Below are 24090 nucleotides of genomic sequence, written 5' to 3'. Positions count from 1 at the left end.
AGTCATTTCTTTGGTCAACTACAGCCCTGATATTTTCTATTTCCCAAAACCAATCACAGTCTGTGGAGTTTGCTGCTCAATCAAACAAACTCAATTATAATATATTACACTCTCTCCTACTTCCTGTTGTTTCGTTTGTAATTGTTGAACATTCAATTGAGCAAAACAATTAAAAACTAAATATTAAATGTTTTTTCGCGAGGACCTGCTGCCCAGTGATCATGGAGATTATAATGTTTTGTGTAGATGTTCCATAGCATGGCATTTAAAGAATTACAGATGATTTTATGGGTCAAAAATACCTTGAAAAATAAATGTTAATTCTTGCAATGAGCGGAATCGCCTCTCGGAAAACTGACCTGTAATTTAGCCTGGTAGCATCAAGGTGCATAATGTAATGTCATCATGGGGCATTATAAGCAAAGCAACATCTATCTTGTTTTGTTTTATTTTATTTTATTTTTTTATTTTTTTATTTTGTTTTATTTTATTTATTTTTTTGTGTTTTGTTTTATTTTATTTTATTTGGTTTTGGGGTTTTTTGTTTTGTTTTGTTTTATTTTTACTTATTTATTTATAACAAGGACAGTGTATATTGACCAACAGAACAACTGAATAATATGTCAGACTCAGCCAAGAGGTTATTTTCCCTCTGTAGTCCTTTATCAGACGTACAGAAAGCGGAAAGTGGAATCACAACATGATAAAACAATTTAACATAACACAAGGAAACATGGAAAGCAGAAAAATGGAAAGTTTAAGTGTCAGTCTGAATAAAAGCAACAGTAAAACATGCAGGTTGGAAACATTAGTAATAACAGACGTGCATTTACTTTGTGCACCTTTAAGAAAATTTACAAAACACAAATAATACAATAGTTAAAAAGAGCCAACATTCCTTATACTATTCAAAACAGGAAAAAACAGTATAATATTGTTATGTCTATGGAAACAATGAGATGGAGTGAGAAAAATGTTGTTTTTTTATTTTTATTATTATTATTATTATTTTTTATGTTTAGCCTTACAGTTCTAAATTTTTTGCTTTTTGACCCAACAGGTTATGACTCACCACGTCTGACCCAGTAACAAACATTATACAACAGTCCTGTTACATTCAAACCTGAACCTTTTCTGACCTGCAAACAAACAAACTTCAAACATATTTATATTTTAGACAACAGAAATGTGACCTTGCTTGTCACCAAAGCCACTCAAAGGCACCATATGTTTAATCTGACTATTGATGACAGAAATGCTGTCAGTGGCATATTTTGTTCAGCCTGAATTAGTCCTAATGTTATTAAGATTATGAGGAGGGCAGAAACATATTACATAACGACAAGAGAGGAGCAACCACAGCTGCGCACAGGTCAACAGAGACAGACTGAGCAGACAGACGTGACAAGGGAACTGGCAACTGATGCTTTATTACATCATGAGAGGAACATATCGTCCAGAGTTGACTGGTTGATGAATTAACATGTGTGTGTGCGTGCGTGTGTGTGTGTGCCTGAGCAACTGCACCGTGATGTCTGATGGTGGCGGGGGTCTGGGAAGAGGGGGTTCATTCTCTAATCGGTTTATTCCTGATGGTTTATTTCCTGTTGGCATCAATGACACGCTCGCGATACGGTCCAATGACAGCCACCAGCACGCATGGACCACGCCAGGGACATGCATCGACCCTTTCCCCGAGCTTTACATTCGCTGTTGCACCAACCCCATCATCCCATCTACTGATTTCTTCAATAAAATGCGCGAAATCAAATCAGGAATCGGTTCTAAGAGCAAAACGCGCGGCGCATGCAGGCTTTTACGCACGCATGCACGACAAAACACGTCCAAGCATGTCCTTTTTGGTTATATCTTTACCTTCCTATAACCGTAGCGCTGTGTTGTTTTGTGGTCGACAGCCTCTGAAAAGCAACGCAGCTCCAGCACGGCTCGGTTTTGCAGTTTCAGCCTGTGTCCGCTAGAGCGCACCTGGAGCGTCAATACAAATGCCCTCACATCATCGCTGGCTGAATGCGTCAAGCGCACCGTAAGCAGCCAAACAGGGGGGCATCTGATCGGTACAGAGACCCCGAGAGCGCCGTGTGTGTGTTTCCCGGAGGCCTAACCACAACCGCAGCAGGGTCAGGGGGGACATAGATACGCGCCTCGACGTCCAGGAAAAGCGAGGTAAATGCGCGCTCCAAATCCGTGTTGATGGCAGATGCTAAAAAAGCCAATATCATCCGCTGGTGCACAAAAAGGGCCAGGGGGGTTTGAAAAAGCGAGGCACTGACAGGGATTCGTGGTGTTTTAGTGGTGTCTTCAGCAGAGGGAACGCCTGGAAAAAGCTTAATTACGCATAAGTAAAAGGTTTTGGGGGTGCGCCTATGTGGAAAGATGGAGACGGTGCAGTTTGGGTTGTAGCAGGGATTTGGTGGATTTGGAGTCGGTTGGATTGGGTGCAGAAAATGCATGAATATCTTGTGAGCTTGTGTCGAGGGAAGGCCTGGTCAAAAACATAGCCTTGCCTTATGGTTTTCTGTGTGGAATTGGGTTAGCTTTACATTTTTTCATCGACAATGCTTAAAAAAAAGAAAAAAAAAACATAGGGGACCAACAACAAAACCGTGTGAGATTAGCTATGCAGTAGTGCTTGTTGCTAGTATCTGACCTGCTATGTAGCAATCCGAGCTGTACATTGTGTAACAAAGCCAGTTATTCCAAAATGAATAACCTATTGTGATGTGTTTCTTTCTTTCCCAGTGCGTTTTCATCCAAAGACATGGGGGCCACACAGCTTCTGGTGCTGCTGTCAGTCACCATGCTCCACTTGGTGTCAGGTAACTGTCTTTTGTATGTTGTGTTTGGTGTCATTTGCCCCATGTATTTATGTATGTGCAAATATAATAGTTTCGTTGGAGGGGACAGTATTTGACCGAGGGACCAGACAAAGAGAAAATGCCAAAGTTGAAAGTCAGTTGCATTAAAAGTCGTAATTTAAACGGCTGCAATTAGCAAAGTGCAATCGGCTGAAATGATTGTGAAGGCAGTGATGGTATGAATACTCTGAGCAGGTATTAGTTACAGAATCCTGAACACTTGAATTAAAATTTAGTAATACATAGCCCAGTCGTTCAGTACTTTATTCTGAACACTTTAACTTTGAGTTGCATTTTATTATAGTGCAAAAAACGTGGCAGATTTATGTTGTTGTACCACGTGTTTTGAATGTAATTAGCAGTGTGAAGTGATGTTTTCCTTTGATTTTAGAAAAGGAACCATATTCTAAATTCTAACACATGAATAATGACTGTATCTAAACATAGTACGGCTCCAGTTAACATTTATTTCAATAGTCGACTAGTCAAACGATTAATTCTCTTGTACAATGCGACTTCTAAAATATATTATAAACTAAATAAACGTTGGAATCTGGTGACTGAAGGCTTCTACATAGAGTATATTTAGTGTCTTGTTTGACACTTTGATTTAATAATGCTGTTGTTTTTGTTATAAAAGGTCTTTTGGCGTGTGTTTATATGTCCAGATAAAGATTACTATTAACAAAATACGCTTGCAATTATTTTTTATAGTCAAATTGTCACCTTTAGTTGATTTTCATTGCTGCCCTTAAGTATAGTTTCTCAAAATGTATACTCTAAATATAATCAAATGCAGAATTATAACCTCAAACACATATTTTTGATATTTTGTGACTTCCCAAAATGACAAAGACGTTATCTACAAACAAAAGATGAGTTTATTTGTACTGAAAAACCAAGTCAAAACTTTAAGCAACATATTCCTACCCTAAAAATCCAAACTCTTCCTCAACTTTTAAACACTGAACCCGTTAAAACTGCAAGCCCTCGTGTTAATCCCACCTATTACAAACCAGTACAAAGCGCATGTTGTCTATTGTGTAATTTAACCCACGCTAATCACTTACAACGAGCTTTGGCCTTTTTAGGTATGAGCTTCATGACTCCCGAACCCGATACACCTCCGACCTCCAGCCCGGACACCTATCCCCCCGGTGAGCTACTCCACGCCGCGCTGCAAAGTAAAGAGTACCTCGGACAACCCGCCACAGGTGCTCCGAGCTGCGTCAGACGTGGCTTGTATGGTTTTAAAGAGGACATGCTGTGCTTTATACTGACTTTTTGATATCATTTTAGATTTTGTAAGCCAAGTATGTTAAACGTACAACAACGCTTCTTTCATTTTCCGTTTAAAATAATTATAATAGGTGTCTGATGCATTCTGCTGGACGTAGAAGTAGAGACTGAACCATTTTCAAGTGACCATGACCCCAGACAATAACAATCAAGTTTAGCTTTGAGATGGGGCACATTCTTAATAACATAAAAACACATTAGTCTTACATAACACTTTCCTAGATGCTCAAAGTCGCCTTACAGTTTCGTGCATTATTCAGTCACTTACTTTTATAGCCACAGATGCTCTGACATAGACAGACAGAACCGAGGCTGCTAATCTGAACCTTTAAGCACAACCACAGCTCAGACGTCACACTGATACGAGACAATGTGGGTACAGTATATTACCTAAGAACACAATAATAGTGTGCGCAGGAGTCACCGTAGTATCTGGTATTTACAGCGGCCCCATATCCAAGTTCTAACCCGGCTCGGCCTTGCTCAGCTTCCAAAATCAGACGAGATACCTTAAACTAGCGTGCACGGATCGGAGCGCGGATCAAATCAGTGACTTACAGGTTAGTCGCATATGTGTCAAACTCAAGGCCCAGCGGCCAAATGCGGCCCGCCACGTCATTTTATGTGGCCCCCGACAAGTTAAATTAAAACGTATGACTGTCTTAAAATGTCAGTTTATCAGGAAATACGCAGTTATAGTCATTTTTTTTTTTACATCCATGCAAATTTGAGTGCAACCATTTTACTTATAGCTCTTAACGCCACCTCCTACAGATAGAGATAACTTAACAGTGAACTATGTAACTTTCTGACGGATTATCTGCCACATCCTTGTCTCTACGGAGATGTTACGTCTTTGTCCGGAATATTTTGCATGTTTTTTTCACTTAAGGTGTTTTTATTGTACAAAAATACCATGAAAAAAAGCACTGTGAGTTTGTTTGCCGCTCCATAGATATGATCTGTAGCTTTGATTGTTGTCTCCACCTGCTTTTCCTGTTGGAGATACTTTAATTTAACGACATATAATGTGAAATATTCTTGACAAAGCAATCACATCTCCACGGAGACACCAGAAATGTTACCAAATGCACTTTTAAGCATAAACGAAACAAAAAAAATCGACTCCATCCTGTGGTATAACATGTCCTCTTTAACATAATACTTCTGTGTAATTGTCACTGTCTAAATATTTTGGGACTTACAGGTACGACAACCAACCCCACCCAGGCCGTGCCCAGGCTGAGGCAGAGCGAGTCCACCGCCGCGGGCCTCTCTCCGGGGATGCTGACCACGAGTCCGTCGAGACAGTCCGGGCTGAGGAGCTCCATGTCGTCCCTGCCGGTGGAGGAGGAGACCACCACCACTCTGATCACGACGACCACCATCACCACCATGCACGCTCCAGGTAAATACTTTAGGTGGGACCTGGACGTTGGATATTGCAGATAGAAGGACTTAAAAGGATCAAAAACAAGTCAAATGCTGGTAGATTTTTATTTTGGATAATATTTTATGCTCACGAGAGGCTACGGCATGTTTGATTTTATGCAAACATTTTATTTCAGTTCATGTTTATAACCCACAAAGTGCATTTTCATTAGAGGGAAGAGAAGTGCAGAGAAATTAAACTTATCTCCATTGAAAGTGGTAGGTGACGTCTGCAGGCCAAGTTACAGGTCATATCCATGGAGAGGTGGGTCTCCCAGTCTCACTATCCCACCAGAAAAAATGACATAACTGCACTTTTAAGATAACTTCACACATGTACACTTGATGGCGTACAGTACTATGTAATTCTGGTTTGTGAAAATCCTAAATCGTACTGTATTTTAAAAGAACAAATCACAGAAAACACTGAGCAAAAACATCAATGTCTGGAAATTATTATGAGCGTTTAAGAATGCTGTTGTTACTCAAATATTCAAGCAAGATTTATGATTAATAGGCAGTTTTGATGCGCAATTTTCTGCATTATTTATGGCATATCTGTGGTCAGACTACAGAAGAATGAGTGAGTAAGTAGATAAACTCTGAACTACAAGTCTGTAATGAAGTTTGAAAAAAATGACGATCATGATGATATATTTAATCAGTGCTGTCAATGTCGTGGTTATTGTATAAACATTTGAATGACGAGCCTATACTGTCCATTCTAGTATATCTTTAAATATCAATATCAATATCAATGTTGTACTTAATTATTCATCCCTGTGTCCTCCTCTTTCACTGAGAATGTTTGTGCACATAGACGTATGTCATGTACAGCGGTGCACATGACCTCTTTGTGAGTATATAGTTTAATATCTCCATTCTCTCCGTACATCCACAGTACAATGCAACGCAACCTTGTCCGCGATGGAAGACGTGGTTGAGTCACCAGACCCGGGCACCGTGTCCCCGCTGGAGTGCACCTACAGCATCACTGTGTATTCAGGATATGGGGTGGAGATCCAGGTACAACATTCAGAACTGTGTGTCATCGATGTATATTTATTCATTGATTATTTGCTCTTATTAAAAATAGCTTTCAATATACATTTTCTACAGTAATTAACACATAATTTCACTATGACTCACTAAAGTTGTGATATATAAAGGTCTTACATTATGGACTATTCAGGCTTTTTGAACAGCTTGTACAAACAAAAGCGATGATAGTGTTTGTTTTGCAGCTTTACAGTTTCACTATGTAACTTTTCTGGTGTGTATGTGGGGGGGTCTGTGCCATCTGCTTTTTTCAATGCATTTTCTTGCTTGTGAGTCACCATGGAGATGTGATTGCTTTGCCTGGAATGCTCCACAGTGGCATCAGACTCATTAATCTCATGTTTACTTAAAGTACGTGCGTTTTTATTGCTCAAAAATCAGTGAAAACGAGCAGGTGGCAGGCCCTTCATCCATAAAGTCGCATCGTGCATAGACAAACAAGTCAGGGACAATGACATTTTGAAAGAAGATCACTGTTAACAGCATTTTGCGCAAATACCTGTGAGTGAAGATGTTTAATTTAGGCTGCAAACAATAGCTTCTAGCACAAAGGAACATTATATCATGTGTTTAGCGTAATATAGGGCTATTAAGTTAAATAAGAAAAGAGTACACTAAGATCATGCTTTGGTAATAGTTGAATCCAAATCTGATGTAGTTGTTTTCCAAATTAATACGAATATATCACTGTAGGAGCCACATGGGTGTTTTTAGTTGCTATGTGTCAAGAAAACTCAGCTCTTGATGCGCTGTTTACCCAAAAAGACTCAGGACAAGTGTTAGACTTTTCTTCTGCTCTAATCAGAGGGGAGCGAGCACAGACAAGAAGCTACGCAGTCTCCACATCGTCTTTTCTGTGCCTTCTCCACTTTTCCTTTCACGCAGCAGCCTTTAATTGGACACATTTACTCAACCCAGCAGTTTTCCCAACATGCTTATCAGGAGAACAACAACGTTCCCCACACAGACATGACTTTTCTTATCTTTCAGTTCAAGTTACACGGCTTTTGACCTTTCACCCGCACCCTCGTTTCCTGTTTCTCAGTTCAATTTAGTTATACATTTCAATTACAGAGCTTGTAGTTTCCATCACACGCATACAGTTCATTAATGATAGAAATATAAGCATAATTTTATTCACACTATGGCAGTGCGTGAGGGGCGGGGTTCACGTGGGCAAGGTGACGCCGGTGGAGAGGGGAGACGCCAGGTAGCCATATTTTTCGTTGAACTCTTCATGTTTTTGCTTGTTAGCGCACTATTTTTGTGTGGGCCTACAATTCACCATCTGTATGTGTAACCTGCTTAAGCCACCGTTTGATTAAACCACCAGGAAATGCACTACGCGTCAGTTTATTTCGTACAAACAGCAGTGCGTCAGACCAAGGTACTAGACCTGGACTCCTCGGACTCCTCTCTAAGCGACAAAGGCTCAAAGTCGCTACAATCACTTCTCAAAATTTAGACATAAACTTATCCATCGCTTTTAGAAGGGAAATAAAAATAGGACCAATGGCAAAGTAATTAACACTTTCAGTACATATCTATATCTTTTGAATGAGGTTGAAAAAGTTCTCAAAATCCATAAATCAAGCTTAAAACTATATGAATACGTTTGTCGTGTTTGTATGTTCCAGGTAAAGAAGGTTGACCTGTCCAGAGACGAGTCCCTGACCATTCTGACCTACGGGAGTCAGGGGCTGAAGTTTTTAGCCGATAAAGCCGTGATGAGCGAGGGCCAGGTGATCCGCAGTCCCACCAACCAGGTCTTCATCCACTACAAGAGCCGCCGCCAGAGCAACCACGGGGTCTTCAGCCTGCACTATCAGGGTATGTTTAAAAGTATAAATGGGCTCTGTGTTACTAAATAATGATTGTGATAAGAGCTGATTTATATTACAATCAGTATTTCCTCTTTTACCGAACGCTAGCGAGCTATAGTGTTCTTGAAAACTAACAAACTAGCCTTAATGCTTTGATTTTGTGACCGCTATCCCCATGACTATCAAATGTGACGCTATATTTGTATTTCAATTTAACATCACAATTCAAAACTATGACACTGGAAATGTTTTGTTAATTTACCATTTATTTAGTTTAATTTAAGGATAATTTAAAGATTTTTTCCTGCTACTTCTATCCACGGAGATGTTATTGTTTACCTGGAATATTCCAACGTGTGAAAGACACCATCAGGCCAAGTTACAGGTCAGATCTGTGGAGAAACAACTCAGCTCAAAGTAACAAGACATGTTTTTCCAAGGGATTTTTGAGCCAATACTTATAATTAAATAAATGCAAGATAGATCAGTTGAATGCAATAGTGTGGAACATTACAGTCAAAGCAATTACATTTCAATCAGAAAAGTTCCATAATGTACAATAATAATAATAATAATAATAATAATACAACATATGGCTTGTATTTTTAAGCATTCCAGGACCAGTAATAGTGTCACGATGCTAAAATTGTACTCGATTTCAATACTAAAGGAATAGACTCAGAAAGCAGGGAGACCAAAAGACCAGAGGGAGACCAAAAGGGACCAAAGATTCAGATCTGGATGAAAGGTTTAGACAAAGATTATTCACAGACAAGGTAAGGCAAATGAAGGTTGATGGGGCAGACAGTGGAGAGCGGTGTCGTATGCTGTAGTTTTCGAGCGGGTCGTGGGTAGCAGGATCAGAGGCTAGGAAGTCCTTACCGGTCGAGGTGAACTGGGTCGGAGGGTGAGGTGCTCGTACCAGTCGTGGAGAGCTGGGTCGGAGGCGGAGGAAAAAGATAGCCAGCTGAGTATTGAAGTGATAAACGCAAAAACAAGACAAGAGCCAAGCAGAGCAGTACCACAGAGGATACACGGACGATCTGGCGCTGAGTGTCAGGTCCTTGGTCCCTTTGTCCTACCCAGGTGCAGCTTGATTGTGGTTTAGTTGCAGGTGTGTGTGGGAGGAGCCAGAATCTCCGCCCAGCTCCAGGCTCCGATACAGAAGGGAGGGGGAAAACAGCACAGAACACAGGGCAGACTGGGATCTTGACAACGACAATAGTAATAAAAACAATCATTAGATAATAGGATGTGATTTTAAACATTAAATCAGACTTTTTTGTACTTTTTTTTTTACATTACTCTGCGGTTTTATAACTGTGTAATCCCTCGGTGGTCTAGGTACGTTCTGTAGTTGTCGGGGGTAGTCTGTGTACTTGTCTTATACTTGTTCTGATACAGGTCATTCTAAAGCTATTCAGGAAAGGTACATTTACATCTGAACGGTACATGTGAGCGGCACTTTTTTATATCAATACTTACTCAAATGACTATCTAGTTTCGATTCTATATTTAGTATCAATATTTAGATTTTATTTTATACTTTTGACAACTCTAACCTGTACCCTCTTTGCCCTCCAGCCTACGTGCTGTCCTGTCCGTTCCCTCGCTCCCCTGAGAACGGAGGAGTGACCGTGACCGACATCCACCCCGGAGGTCAGGCTCATTTCCACTGTGACCCCGGCTTCCAGGTCAGAGGTCACGAGGTCGCGTCCTGCATCAACGCCACCGAGCCGCGCTGGAGCACCCTGGAACCGCAGTGTGTGGGTCAGTCACATCGACGGCAAATACTCGAGTTTGCTGATAGGAATTAAAATGAAAATGAGGAATAAATGTAACCGGGAGGATTAGACACTGTCATTCCCATTGCTCCTTATACAAAGTCACTCCACCTTCAGAGCGCTATCACAACACAATCATCTGCATCCCACTAATGAAACACAGCACATCAGGTTTGTCAAGTTGCTGCGAACAGTTTTGTATCATGTTTTTGTGTATTTATGGAGAATTTGCGCATAGGAGCCTGGATGACGTAACCTTGTGGGCTGAGTATTGGACAGAATTTTATAGCTCAACATAAGGAGGGTTCAATTAGAGGTCGGGAGAGATTGAGAATGATAAAATACTCCAACCCCTTCAGGCATTTTTTTGATGAGGAAACAACATATAACATGGAAATCAAGAAATCTTACAATATAGACAGACAATTTTGCCAGAAACAGTAAAAAAAATAGCCTGAAACAAACACAAAATATAGTCTTACAAGATAAATATTAAAAAGTCAAATTTAAACATCTCTTTCATACATTTTTTTGATTGCAATTCCTGCCTTGTGTCTATCTTCAGGTGGGCTGTACTGGTCAAATCATCTTTAATTTGTTTTGGAGTTTTCTGATAACAAAATTCAGATGTTATTATGGCATTCCTGGTGTTAAACATGTCTTTATTTAAGATCATACTCAGAATGTGTCACAAAAGTGCACAAATATCACTTTGTACTCTATGAAAATGTTTACACATAGACATATAACTTGTTTGTCAGCTTTTTTTGAAGCATTTTTTAAAATTATAAATATATATACTCAATATTCAAATTGTCATGTCTTCGAACAACTCCTCCTTCCCTTGGTCACTTTTCTGTCACTCTCATCCAATCACAGCCTGCTCCTGTGACGTCTTAACCAATCACCTTCAGAGACATTCATTTATGTACAGAAAAAAACACTCTTCCCTTATTCTTTTCTACTTTTCCTACCATATTTGCTAGACCTCATCTCCACCATAGCAGCAAAGGCAACAGTCTCCTCAGCTTTTGAATAACTGTGGATTTATTTAGCCTAAATCTTCCTTTCTTTCATTCAGTAAATTGTTTCTATATAAAGTCTATACTTTTCTGACATAGTTGTATGTTCCGTAGCTGTTTCGTGTGGAGGATGGGTGCGTAATGCCACAGTGGGCCGTATCCTGTCTCCTCCTCCTCCCACCATCAGTAACCACAGCTCTGGGAACAACCTGAGCTGCCACTGGCTCATCGAGGCCAAGGAGGGCCACCGGCTGCACCTGCACTTTGAGAGGATCGCACTCGACGAAGATGAAGACAGGTAAGATCTAAGGATGCACGATAATATCAGTCACGATAATTATCAGCCGATAATGGTAATAATAATTATGACAGATAATTTTAATACAAATTTGACTCATTTTCACAGATAATTTAATCCAAGAACTAGAAGCACAAAATACACTGATTCAGCCACTTTTCCTCTGAGTTTTTCTCCCTCACAGAGCTCACTCTGAGCCTCAGCTCCACCCCCTGCTCCAGCAGCACAAACACAGCCCCGGGTTAGAGGCTGAGAGCAGAGGACAAATGTTTGCATATACAGGCTTCTTTTACATTTGGAGGAAAGTTATTTCAGCAAAACCTCTTTGTATCTGCCCCATGACATAGATACAGGCTTCTCACCTTAGATCTAACAAGTCATGTAAAGTTTTCACCGTGATACTAAGTGGAAACCTGAGGCAGCTCCGATGGGCAGAAGCGACTGTGACAGTCCATGCATTAGTGCTGTAGCTCAGCATAGATTCTACTGGGCTGACGGGCTTGGACTATGCAAGAATCTGGCTCTCAATCTGCAGTAACCATGTGCTCCATGTGCAGATGAGAAAATGTGTGTGACACAGACACGTTTCACTAACAGCCCTTTGAATAGGATTGTTTCTCTGTGCCTCTCTTCACTTACAGTCATTTCACTGTCTATATTCACAGTAATACAGTAATACAGTAATACAGTAATACACAGAGGCTGTTTTGAGCTTCTATCACTCAGACTCCATCCTGTGTTATAGGAGTATAATAAAACATAATAAAACAGCAATGACATCACCAGGACATAGTTATTAGTTATTAAAGTCTTACATTTCAAAAATCAGGTTAATTTAAAATGTATTATTGGTTTCACTTTATCGATGACACACATCTTGGTAGTGGCTGAAAATTCCATTATTATGCATCACTAGTAAAATGAATGAATGAATGAATGAATATGTTTTTATTTAAGTGTCATGCACTCAGCCCGTATAGGCTCATATGACACTTTTATCAATATAAAAATAAAACGTCTTAAATGCATAGCACAACATCCAGCAGTCAAACTAAATCACACCCTTTCAGGAGGCTTTTGTCTCAATGTCCAAAACATTTTATTTTCAAACAACCAAGGCAACATTTAGCCTTCAGACAGCCAAGACAAATCAGGGTTTTCTGTTGAATAATAATGAATAATCTCATACAAATCAGTTCTTAAATCATGATACAATGGACAGTAAAAGGTGAAATGTATCATCTACCACAGATAAATCACACACAGAACATAACCTGTCCTCCTCTGGGACTCCTTTAAAGTGTCCCACTTCTGTCTCTGGGTCAGCGCTCCTGCTCTGAGCTGAGCACACAGACCTCTGTCTTATTTTTAAATTATATTTGACATAGGGCTCAGTAAAGAAACTGTCCTTAAACTGTACATAATGTCTTAGTTTTGGCTTCTGTGATGTTTCTAATTTTCACTGCTCATTATAGGTGTCAAATAATATCTGCCTGAGCTTAGTGATCTTACACTGCAACTTTATTCAAAAAGATTGTGTGTTTATCGCTGCAAAGATCTCCAGGACTCCATTGCCCCAGGGATCTGTGAGCTCTGTCCCAGTTTAACACTTTTCAAGTACAATCGCCCAAATAAAATAGAACATTTTTAAAGACATTGTTAACACGACTAGCTACAGCCCAGTAACATTATTTCCCTATTTGTCCCTGTGTTTTCAGACTGATCGTGCGCAGTGGAAACAGCTCGACATCTCCATCTCTGTTTGACTCAGATGCAGACGACGTACCAGAGCGTGGGCTCCTCAGTGAGAGCTCCGCCCTCTACCTGGAGCTGACCGCAGACTCCTCCTCCATCCCCCTGCTCCTGGCCCTGCGCTACGAGGGTACACCTATACTATTTACAGTCCTAAAGTAAAAGATTTTATTATCAAAATCAATAGTGCAGTGGTAAAAATACAGTGTGTTCAGCAGGAAAAACAACTGATCTGATTCTCTTTTGTTTCCCTTTTTCATAATACTCTATGTCTCATTTAAACAATACAGGGCTCTTTTCTAGATAAAGCAAAAATATCTGCTCTTGTAATACAGTTAGTGAGCATTGATATGGTTTTATTTGACAAATTATTCAAGAAAAACTATTTATCAATCGCAAACTTGTAAGAGCCATGTGAGTCACTGTATGAAGCCTGGTGCAAGGGGTGGACACTGCTTCACTTCTCTGTTGGAAAAAGCAAAGCTAGTAACCAATTTTCCACCACGTTAAAATATATTGATTCAGAACGTACTAATCCAAATTCCCTCACATTGTTTTATTATCAGCCTTTGATGACGAGCACTGCTGGGAGCCCTACATGCCCCACGGGAACTTCACCAGCAGTGACCTAAGCTTCCAGTTGGGCACCACGGTCAGCTTCACCTGCTCCCCGGGCTTTGTCATGGAGCAGGGCTCATCGGCCATAGAGTGTGTGGACCCCAGCAACCCGCACTGGAACGACACAGAGCCCGTGTGCAAAGGTAACACGCAAAGAGCAAAAATAGAAGCTGTGAGGTTGTGTCATGTGCTCGTCTGTGAAAATGAGATGGTGCTGGAAGTGTTGGGTAGAAAAGGGAGGTGTAAGAATAAGATTAAAGTGCATTTGACAGATTCATTGATAGAGCAAATTTGTACTTGGTTTGGTGAAGAAAATATTCATCATTATTTTACATCTGTCAAGTGGCAGTTTATGAAGAAAAGGATAAAACAAAAATGCGTAAAATACTGAAACTAGTGGTGAGTTTTAAAAGGGAATACGTCTACTCTATGTCCTCAGTTCCAACCAAAATGCAGAGACAATTTACGCACAAGAGAGTCATTTATCTGACAGTTTAAATATTGGAACATATGAAGTGGAACGTTGTGATTTTAATGGGGAAACTGGGATTAATCACCTGAAAAATCAAGAGAAATGTGCCAAATGAAAACCACTCACATACCACATAACAGAATTTGGTTTAAAAAAAAACATTTGCAATTGTGGGAAAGATTTTTTTTTTACTTTCATTGGACAAATTCTTAGTTGTCCAGTAAGTTGATCCTATAGCAGTTTGTCATTTTATCTACAGATTTATTACACATTTCATCATAAGTTATACTATTTGTGAAGCTCAGATACAATTTTCAGGCTAGAAAATTGTATTTTTCCATCCTTCTTAAATTAATCAAATTAACTAATAACAAATAATTGGAAAATCAAAGTCACTTTTTGTTATAATATTGTACAGCCATGAGCATTTACATTTGTTTATCAATTAATCCCTAAAAATATATTGCGTCTGCTTCACTTTGCCTCCAGTCGCCTCCATTCCAGAGTTTTGAACATTCTGACACAGGATTTTAAAGGATCTATAGAGAATCGACAATATAATTCAAGTGTTACGATAATTGTGAGAAAGATCTAATTGTATTACTGCCTTTGTATGAACTGGTGAACTTCAATCGAGGTTATTACTGATATATTTGAGAACCTAATAAAAAGTCAGTCAGCAGTGGCGTGATCAGGCTTAAGAGCGCTAAACTCAGACCCCGAGAGGACACCGGTACGTCCCGGGTCACTGCACAGCTCTGAGGCCTGGGTCCCAAAACTGGAAACGGGAAGAATTTGAAACCACGTGCTCCAGACACATCCTGAAGATCCCACGCGCTACCCACAGAACAGTCTTTAAGGAAATGGATAAAGCGTCAACTACAGAACTTTAGACGTATCATCAGGGCCCGGAATCTCGGCACCCACAATCTGGAAGAGTGCACAGGGGGCAAGAGGACGAGAGGGAGACAAAGACAATGGAGCGGTCACCTCCAAGACGGGACAAAACATCTCTGGAGAAGTGCACAGCCTTAGAAAAGTAACAGTCTATGGGGGAAGCTGGTTGAGACATCCATGATCCTGACTCTCGTAAATTAAGATGGGAACAGGCAAGGAAATAAAATAAAGTACATGATATTTTCACAGTCCGATTTAAATATAGGTCTAGCTGGTTGAAAACCTGACTTAAATGCCCTTGTTTGAAGACATAAGTAATGCAAGTAAAGCCATAATCATAATGTCATATTTGTTCTCACCCAGTAACATGCAAGAGGAGACTATAATACTAAATGCAAAAATGAAACTGTTTCTGTAAAAGTCTAAATTACAGTCATCAGGGCATTTTATACTGGAGAGAACATTACTTCTTACTTCCAATATTACTTCTTCGTCATTGAAATTCTAATAATAATTTTGATTTGACTTAGATTTATTGTTCAGCCTCGTTCATTTTTATTTTTTTTTACAATAACAGCAAAAAGAAAAAAAAAACATTAGATCTTTAAAGTAATGATTTTGCCTGTGTTTTGTCGTAGCTCTGTGCGGCGGTGACCTGACAGAACCCTCTGGGACCATCCTGTCTCCTGATTGGCCTCAGAGTTACTCCAAAGGTCTGGACTGTGTGTGGCAGATCCACGGCAGTGAGGACAAGAGAATCGAGCTGGATATCCACATGTGAGCGCTTCAGGTTTTGCCTCTATAATAACAATATGATTTACAAAAAATAAAACATGTATGATACAAAAACAGGAACAGAACAGTAAGAATTGTTGTCGTAACAAAATAGTATTTATTGTGCGGATGGTTAAGGTTTATAACAATATTATTATATCGTAATGGTGCAGTCTTTACTGTAATTCTCATTAAAGTAATTAAATGGTTAATCAGAGGTATTACAGTCTATGTTGTTCATTTTGGTGCTGCTATAAATTTTGACGTTACAGCTGTGGTTTTAACCTCATTGAAACTTTCTGTGGCAATCTCAGAGGGTTAAACAAGACAACAACTCATGGTTATTCTAGTGTATTGTTTGATTAAGGCCAAAAAATAGCAGTTCACATTAAAACTATCACTTAATGAGCATTTTGAGCTCTAGAGAAGCAGACAGCCTAATAACACAGGATTAAACAAATGAGTGAATGTGTGAATGAAACAAAACACAACTCCGGGTATGTTTTTGAGGATGTAATAACATTCCAACATGGCTAAAATGTCACAAGAGTCTTTTTGCGTAGTATAGGACCTTTAAGTATGATAATATAAAATCTGTTTCATGATTTAAAAACCCTAAATGTCTTAAAACAGAGGATTAAATGCAAATGTTCAAATGTTCAATGTATTTTTAATTTTTACTGTCTTGAAACTTGATGTTTTTATGTGCCCTTGCAGCCTGAACATCCGGCACATGGACGTTCTCACAGTGTTTGATGGGCGGGACCTGATGTCTCATGTGATTGGACAGTACCTGGGCTCCAAAGAGCGATTCCAGGTGGTGTCCGGGGCGTCAGAGATCACCATCCAGTTCCAGAGTGATCCCGACGATTCCAGTTTCATCCTGAGCCAGGGTTTCCTCATCCACTACAGAGGTAACTCCAGCATTTTATATTGTAAACAGGTCGCCACTGATGGACAACATAATCCAGATCTCTTCTCTGCAGTATTATTACACAGTATACAGATACACTGGTTGAACAGGACTCTCTTTTTTATTCCTGTGATATGTTATTTTGGCCTGGTCACACGGGCAAGGTGAGTGTGGAGGACAATGCTGCACTTTACTGACAGTGTTTTTTAGGTAGTTTGGCCTGGGATTGGATTGATTCTCCTGAAATGAAGTGTTAAGAAGCTATTCAAATTATATGACTGTATGGTTTGGATTTCACTGTTTGTGGAAAGTGTGGCTCTTTCACACCAGTCCCTCAAGGCCAGTGGATCGCTCCTGCTGTATCCCTACATGCCTGACCCCATGTATTTTTTGTTTTGTTTGACGTTTGATGGGATTTACGATCTCCTCTTCAAGGCAATATAAAAATACAAAACCGTTTTGTGATTTGAATCCAACAAAATTGTGATATTACAGTTTTATCGCTGACCTCTGTTAGAATATAAACCTTTCCTTTGACCAATAGCAGGGTTCTTAAAGGTTGAATAGGGTAGTTTCAGCTGAAATGGGAGACAACAGCTGTTTACAGTTTCAGAGTAGTTAGCTCCTCCCTTCAGACAGATATAAGGCAGTGTCCAAAAGTAATCTGACCAGAACTGAAGAAGCGGCTTGGATGAGCAGCGAAACGTCTTCACTCCTACAGCGATTTGTCCAGTTGACAGATTTAAACTTCATCTTTTGCTATTGATTTCCTTCACCACTCTTGACATTGCAGAGGTGGAGCCCAACGACACCTGCCCCACCCTCCCTCAAATTGAGTTTGGTTGGATCAGCTCGTCCCACCCTTCACACGTGAGGGGCAGCGTGCTCACCTACACCTGTCTGCCAGGATATGACATCAGCGGCACCGACATCATCACCTGCCAATGGGATCTCTCCTGGAGCAGCAGCCCGCCCACCTGTGTCAAAGGTAACCCGTGAACGAGTATCCAATCACGGGGGAACAGACTGACGCCAAGATTTGAAAGTATCACCTGATCTGAACTAAAGAGGCTAAAACAAACAAAACAACAAAACAAACAAAAACAGGACATAACCTAAACTAAACTGGGCTTAAACTCGATCAGGGCCAGGATTATACCAGGGCTAAACATGAACTAAAATGTAAAATAATTAGGTCTTAAAAGGATTGAAACAGAACTGAACCAGCTCTAAATGATAAGTGCTCTATGACAAAACTGGATCTAAACCAGGGCCGAGTCTAAGCCATTTTTGCAGCAGCCTTAAAATTAAGAAGTCTTTGTTATTTTATTGAGCCGACTGTTTTGTTGAGTCTGAGAGAATGTCAGACTTCAGTATCTGTGTTTAAATGTCTTGTGTTTTGCAGTGGTATCAGCAGGTTAAACATTTGAGTTGATTTAAGATCAATCCGTGGCTCTCTCTCTGCAGACACATCTCCCCCGTCTGAGGAGCAGGCACCAGTCTGCAGAGTCAGACGATAGTGCTACGTATCTAAGCTCTAAGACCTGCCTGTCTCCGTGTGATTGGTCAGAATCACATTGTGCAAATGCTTTTGTAAACAGCTTTTGAATCAGCTCCTATCGACAGAATACATACTTTTAAAAATAGTTTAATCCCCCATTAATTGATGAAACTGGGCTTTTGGCACAAAAGTGTGACTGCTGACAGACGACTGGATTAGACCAAGGAAAAAATGGGATTAATAGTCATTTTGCTATGAATGTAAAATGTTCTGTCATCAACTACTATTATTCATGTTTGTCTGTCACAGAAAAGAGAATATAATATATTAGAAAATATAGGATACATAGGCAATTTATAAGTAATTAAGCCTATTGTATAGTATAAACAAAGTGAAATGATGTGTATGTTTTAATTAGATATTAAACCTAATACCTTTCTACTATGACTGACAGCATAAAAAAGCAAAGAAAATGACATCCAAGCCTAGTGATTAAGGGAAAAGTGAGAATCAGGTGAAACAATGACATAATAAAACCCTGGATGACAATAACACCAATTCACACATATTCATACAAGCAAATTCAGCCACAGGAAAAAAAAACAGATATAGAAGATTGACAGAAGGACAGAGAGCGAGAGAAAAGGGGAGTTTATTTTTAGTTTAATACAGTAGTAGTATTAGTACAGTTTATTGTATCTATAGGAAGGACTAAACAATAGGCCAAGGACTAAAAAGCAGAACTTGACACAAACACTAATCTTTAATTGTTTATTTTCATTGTTTCATTTCGCCATATTGCCAATCAACCTCTGTTTTCACTGCCAACCAGCATACGCCCACTTCTCTGTATGAACTCCGTTCTCCAATTTTCTTAATGATATGTGTAGGATTTGGTACAAATTTTTAAAAATTCATGGCACAGTAGCGTGTTGTGCAGCTGTCCTCTTTGCTGTGATGGTGTTTACAGTGACGTCATTCAGATGTCACTGGTCTTGTTTCTTTTAACTCATCTTAGATGATTATTACAATTTAAAATGTGCACATTAGAACATAATGAACCACAGGTGTCATAGATTATAACGATGTAGCAGAAGCACAATATGTCTGCTTTAAAACAGGCCCACATTTAAACTGGACCTCTCAATAAAACCATGCTGGCGGCCGTACACCTGTCAGAAGAACAGTACATGGCTGTTTCACTCCTCACTTGTCTTCCTGTACAGTTCAGCAGTGCCCTGACCCGGGGGAGGTAGTGAACGGAGCGCGCTCAGTCCGCCCTGAAGCTGGCTTCGCTGTCGGGACAGTGGTGCGTTTCTCCTGTAACCAAGGATACCAACTGGAAGGGCCCAACCAGATCTCCTGCCACGGCCGTGACACGGGCACCCCCAAATGGAGCGACCGCAGCCCAAAATGTGTCTGTGAGTCCAGTTTTGGTTCATTATTCATTATTTGATTTGCTTTTTTAAAATACTTTTGTGCAACTTTCAAATGTTTCATTTTTTCACAACTGATTTCTGTAAGTACATTCAGTCATAAATGCATCTAAAACTCATTCACTCAAACAGAGCAAAAGGACTTGGTTTCCTCTGCTCTGCTGGAATGATGAAGCTTGAAGTTACACGACTGAGCTGAAACCAAGTACTAATAAAAATTTGTGGGCCTGTGATTTACCAATGGGAAGTGTGTGCATTACCTCTGCAGCAAAACTGACAGATACATGAGAGTATTCACAGAGCTCTCTGCTCCTATGGGCATTTGAAATGCAACACAACATATTTAACAGCAGGTTCACCAGCTCTGGTGAATCTGTTTCACTTTGAGGTTAAACGCGGATAAACAAATGCTCTGTAGCATCGAAGCAGTGCAGAGAGGGACATACACTGCACCTGATCCATGATCCCTGAACGATACACGACCACAGGACCCCGCAGTCTCCACTTTAGGACAGGGGACAGAAACATGAAAGACCAGTTTGGTCAACAGCTTCTCTGAAGCGCTCTTAGGTCAGTGGAAGACTTGTGGGAGGGCTAAGAGTTTGTATTTTATTACTGCTGCTTTGAAAACAGTCTGTTATTATCTTATCTGTCCTTAGTGGTTGTTTTAAACTCTCCCATGAACTACATTATATATAATATAGTATATTAATATTGTATATTATCACACTATAGTATATAGTATATATAATATAGTACATTATAGTGTATATTATCACGCTATTTTTGTTCTCATAGTTGTAATAATTCTGACAGCATCCAGTAAACAACTTTATTTGTATTTCCTCACCTCAACTTTGACACATATTGGTAAAAAACGACATGTTTGTGTATGAATTCACTCATAGGAGCAAAATCACACTGCTTCTTCTTTAGTGTCTGTGAGAAATTGCATTGGGTTTTTGTTTAGCACACGAGAAGCACTTGGTAAGTGAGGCTTTTTGTCTCTATTTAATTCAGCCCAAACACTGACACTTTTTCTCACTCACTCCTCCTGAAAAGCAGATGACTTTATTTACCTTTTAAAGGCTATTGAAAATGACAAAGTTTACCTGAGTCATGATAAATCTTAATCATGTTCTGTTTTTTGTCATAACCCCACTCCTAAACCAAGTGTGTCTGTTCAGAAAGCGACGACCTCAGCTCACAGAATTACAAAGAGCAAACAAAAACATATTAAGATAATAATATAACATAAAAAAGACAATTTAGCAGCACATTTTTTCTTTAATTTTTGTTGAGTATGAAACTACAAAGCTGCAGGCTCTAACTGCAGCACATTAGCGATGGCACATCACTGCATCATCATTACACAGGCTTCCTTTTTATTAGTTTCTATTAGATTATGATCCGCTTTAATCTAAATGCTCCATTTAACATTCACATTTAATTATTCTAACTATAATTACTGTAAATGCTCCTCTCCTGATCATCTTATTTGTGTCACAGTGAAGTATGATCCCTGCCCAAACCCCGGCGTCCCCGATAACGGTTACCAGACTCTGTACAAGCACAGCTACCAGGCGGGGGAGACACTGCGCTTCTTCTGCTACGAGGGCTACGAGCTGATCGGAGAGGTCATCATCACCTGTGTGCCCGGGCATCCCTCACAGTGGAACAGCCCGCCGCCATTTTGCAAAGGTTCTGCACTGTGGCTTTAACTGTACAAGTGTGTGAGCGCAGGTTTAATGCTCTTGTTTTATTCTAGTGGCCTATGAGGAGCTGCTGGAGGATCACAAATTAGGTGAGTCAGTTTAATGCCACTTTAACTGAAAAGTTATTTTTTACATATATATTTTAGAAATTTGAAGGGCTAACATAAGTAAATGGGATTGTGATATAAGCTCATATACAATCATATATATATATATATATATATATATATATATATATATATATATATATATATATATATATATATATATATATATATATATATATATATATATATATATATTATCCAGTTGCAATAGTCCATATTTGTTCTGGTCCTGGTTTAGAAGTTCATTCATTATAAAGAAAATTTTTACTTGGAAAATCAAAAGGTTGATGGTTCTATCTGAGCTTGTCCTTGTCAGACAGGCCCATGTATGAATGTGGGGTCTGATATTGACTGAATCAATGGCACAGATTGGCAGCCTCATTTCCGTCAGCCTGCCCAGGGCAGCTGTGACTAAAGAATTTGCTTACAACCTCCATTTTTGAGGTATAAATCAATAATGCATTGTGAAGTCACTTTGAACATTTAGGAAAGCGCAATAAAAATAATAATAATAATAATTTGAATTATTAAATAAAGGGATTTATATTTTTTTGTTAAGCTTCTATTTAAATGAATGACAAAATGTTCTGTTAAGATATGTATATCTATGTCTATGTATCTCTATGTATATTTACTGCAGTAGTCAGCATTGTGTTGATATTGAGCTGTTGTAAAAGTATCACAAAATACTTTTATTTTTTCACAGTATCTCAGGCCTTTGAACCGTCTCACCAGATCCTGGGGGAGAACATCGCTCTGGCCATCATCCTGCCCATCATACTCGTCATTCTGTTGATTGGAGGGATTTACATGTACTACACAAAGTACGTGTTGTTTCTTATGTTTTATTACTTGTTTCTCGCTGTAATTTAACTTAATACATATCTTGTCTATAACAGCATCTGCAGATTAGAATGGAAGCCTCTTTTCTGGAAGTCTCTGTCCCACACACACTCCTACAGCCCCATCACGGTGGAGTCGGACTTCAACAACCCACTGTATGAAGCAGGGGTGAGTACGGAGCAATTATCAAAAAACACATACAACTTTACAGTAAACTCCAGTATATTTTTGTTATCTTTTAAATTTTTTCTTTCTTTACTGCAGGATACACGAGAATATGAAGTTTCCATTTGAAAGTTTGTGGGTATTACCAAAATAACACAGAGAAAGATACATTTTAATGGAGGTTTATATTATTTACAATGCCTTTTTTTTTTTTTTTTTGCTTTATTTATTTGTTTATTTATTTATTTAATTTGTAAATTGCGATACGTGATGTAAAAGTGCTTTTCTTATTGGTCCAAACATGGATTCTACTTTGTGATTCATCAAGACTGGTGCCTTATCAAGGGTATGGAAATTCCAACAAAAAAAGGCCAGCGAGTGGTTTATTTATTTATTTGCCTATTTATTTATTTATTTATTTATAGGCCAAACATACGTGAACTTGGCAATATGTCGTTTCGTAAATTTTACACCGACGCATCAAGTGCACACAAAACAACTGAATGTTTTCTTTTCAAGTGGCTCTTGTTACCGTGGGGTTTTGGATTATATAGGGGGTTAGAGAGGGGAATGTAATTGTGTATTCGAAAATGTTCTTCACTTTGTGTGTAAGCTAATTGCGCACACAAATTGAATGTAAATATGTGACTTATCGATGAGGTTGTTACAAAATATACTTGCTTACGACACACACACACACACATAATGTATTTAAACCTCGCCCGTATATACGCTTTTACTCGGTGGTGGGAGGTTATCTATTTTCATTACCAGTATAATGGAAATCCAGTGCCAAATTATAATGTGTAATATGCTAATGTCTCTGTGTTTCATCCGTTGTTAAAATAGTGTTTACAAAGGCGATGTTTCTTTTATTCTTTGCTCTTTTTGGAAGCACGGCATCAATCATGCACTGTCACATGACCCGTGCGGAGAGGAGGGAACATGAATGTCATTATGCTTCAAAGCATGCACTGATTGTAAATTATATTGCTTCTGCTCAATCATGACATTATTGATTAGCGTTACTCACAGATTTCATTGTTATCAGATTTGATGTTGTATGCGCTATGTTGATGACAAACAACAAACTTGGCTGCTTGCTGTAATGCATTATGTATTTATTTACATAGACAGTGGATCTAGTCTCATCCGCCGTTTTAAAGGAACAATCTCAGAGACTGTTGCTTTGTAGATTTCTCTTTTCACCTGTAGCATTTTTGGCTTCATATACAAATACTCAGTTTTGAAGGCAGTAATTTATTTGCTGAACAGGAAATAAAGTCATTGTTGAACGGTGTAAAA

General features: G+C 39.2%; 2 protein-coding genes across 3 annotated transcripts in view; one reads left to right on the top strand and one right to left on the bottom strand.

Annotated features, from left to right (window-relative positions):
- The window catches only part of asphd1 (aspartate beta-hydroxylase domain containing 1), a 14534-nt gene extending 12564 nt beyond the window's left edge, over positions 1-1970 (bottom strand). The window contains exon 1 of the mRNA XM_033970491.2: positions 1876-1970. The gene's annotated coding sequence lies outside the window, so the exon portion shown is untranslated. The remainder of the gene's footprint in view (positions 1-1875) is intronic.
- sez6l2 (seizure related 6 homolog (mouse)-like 2) lies at positions 1920-24090 on the top strand. 2 transcript variants are annotated; one of them, XM_033970468.2, is made up of 19 exons: positions 1920-2184; positions 2761-2837; positions 3968-4090; positions 5383-5583; positions 6508-6632; positions 8303-8495; positions 10073-10258; positions 11409-11592; positions 13311-13474; positions 13911-14105; positions 15970-16108; positions 16823-17019; positions 17812-18006; positions 19746-19940; positions 21465-21656; positions 21724-21759; positions 22484-22601; positions 22677-22788; positions 22885-24090. In XM_033970468.2, exons 2-19 carry the CDS (start codon positions 2780-2782, stop codon positions 22912-22914), a joined length of 2643 nt encoding a protein of 880 aa, XP_033826359.1. In that variant the 5' UTR covers positions 1920-2184; positions 2761-2779; the 3' UTR covers positions 22915-24090. The 2 variants fall into 2 exon arrangements, with proteins under 2 accessions (XP_033826359.1, XP_055079384.1); XM_055223409.1 differs by having other exon boundaries at positions 1921-2184; positions 3968-4033.

This window comes from Periophthalmus magnuspinnatus, chromosome 8, assembly GCF_009829125.3.
Source record: "Periophthalmus magnuspinnatus isolate fPerMag1 chromosome 8, fPerMag1.2.pri, whole genome shotgun sequence".
NCBI classification, from domain to species: domain Eukaryota; kingdom Metazoa; phylum Chordata; class Actinopteri; order Gobiiformes; family Gobiidae; genus Periophthalmus; species Periophthalmus magnuspinnatus.
This window is presented reverse-complemented; position numbering and strand designations above follow the sequence as displayed.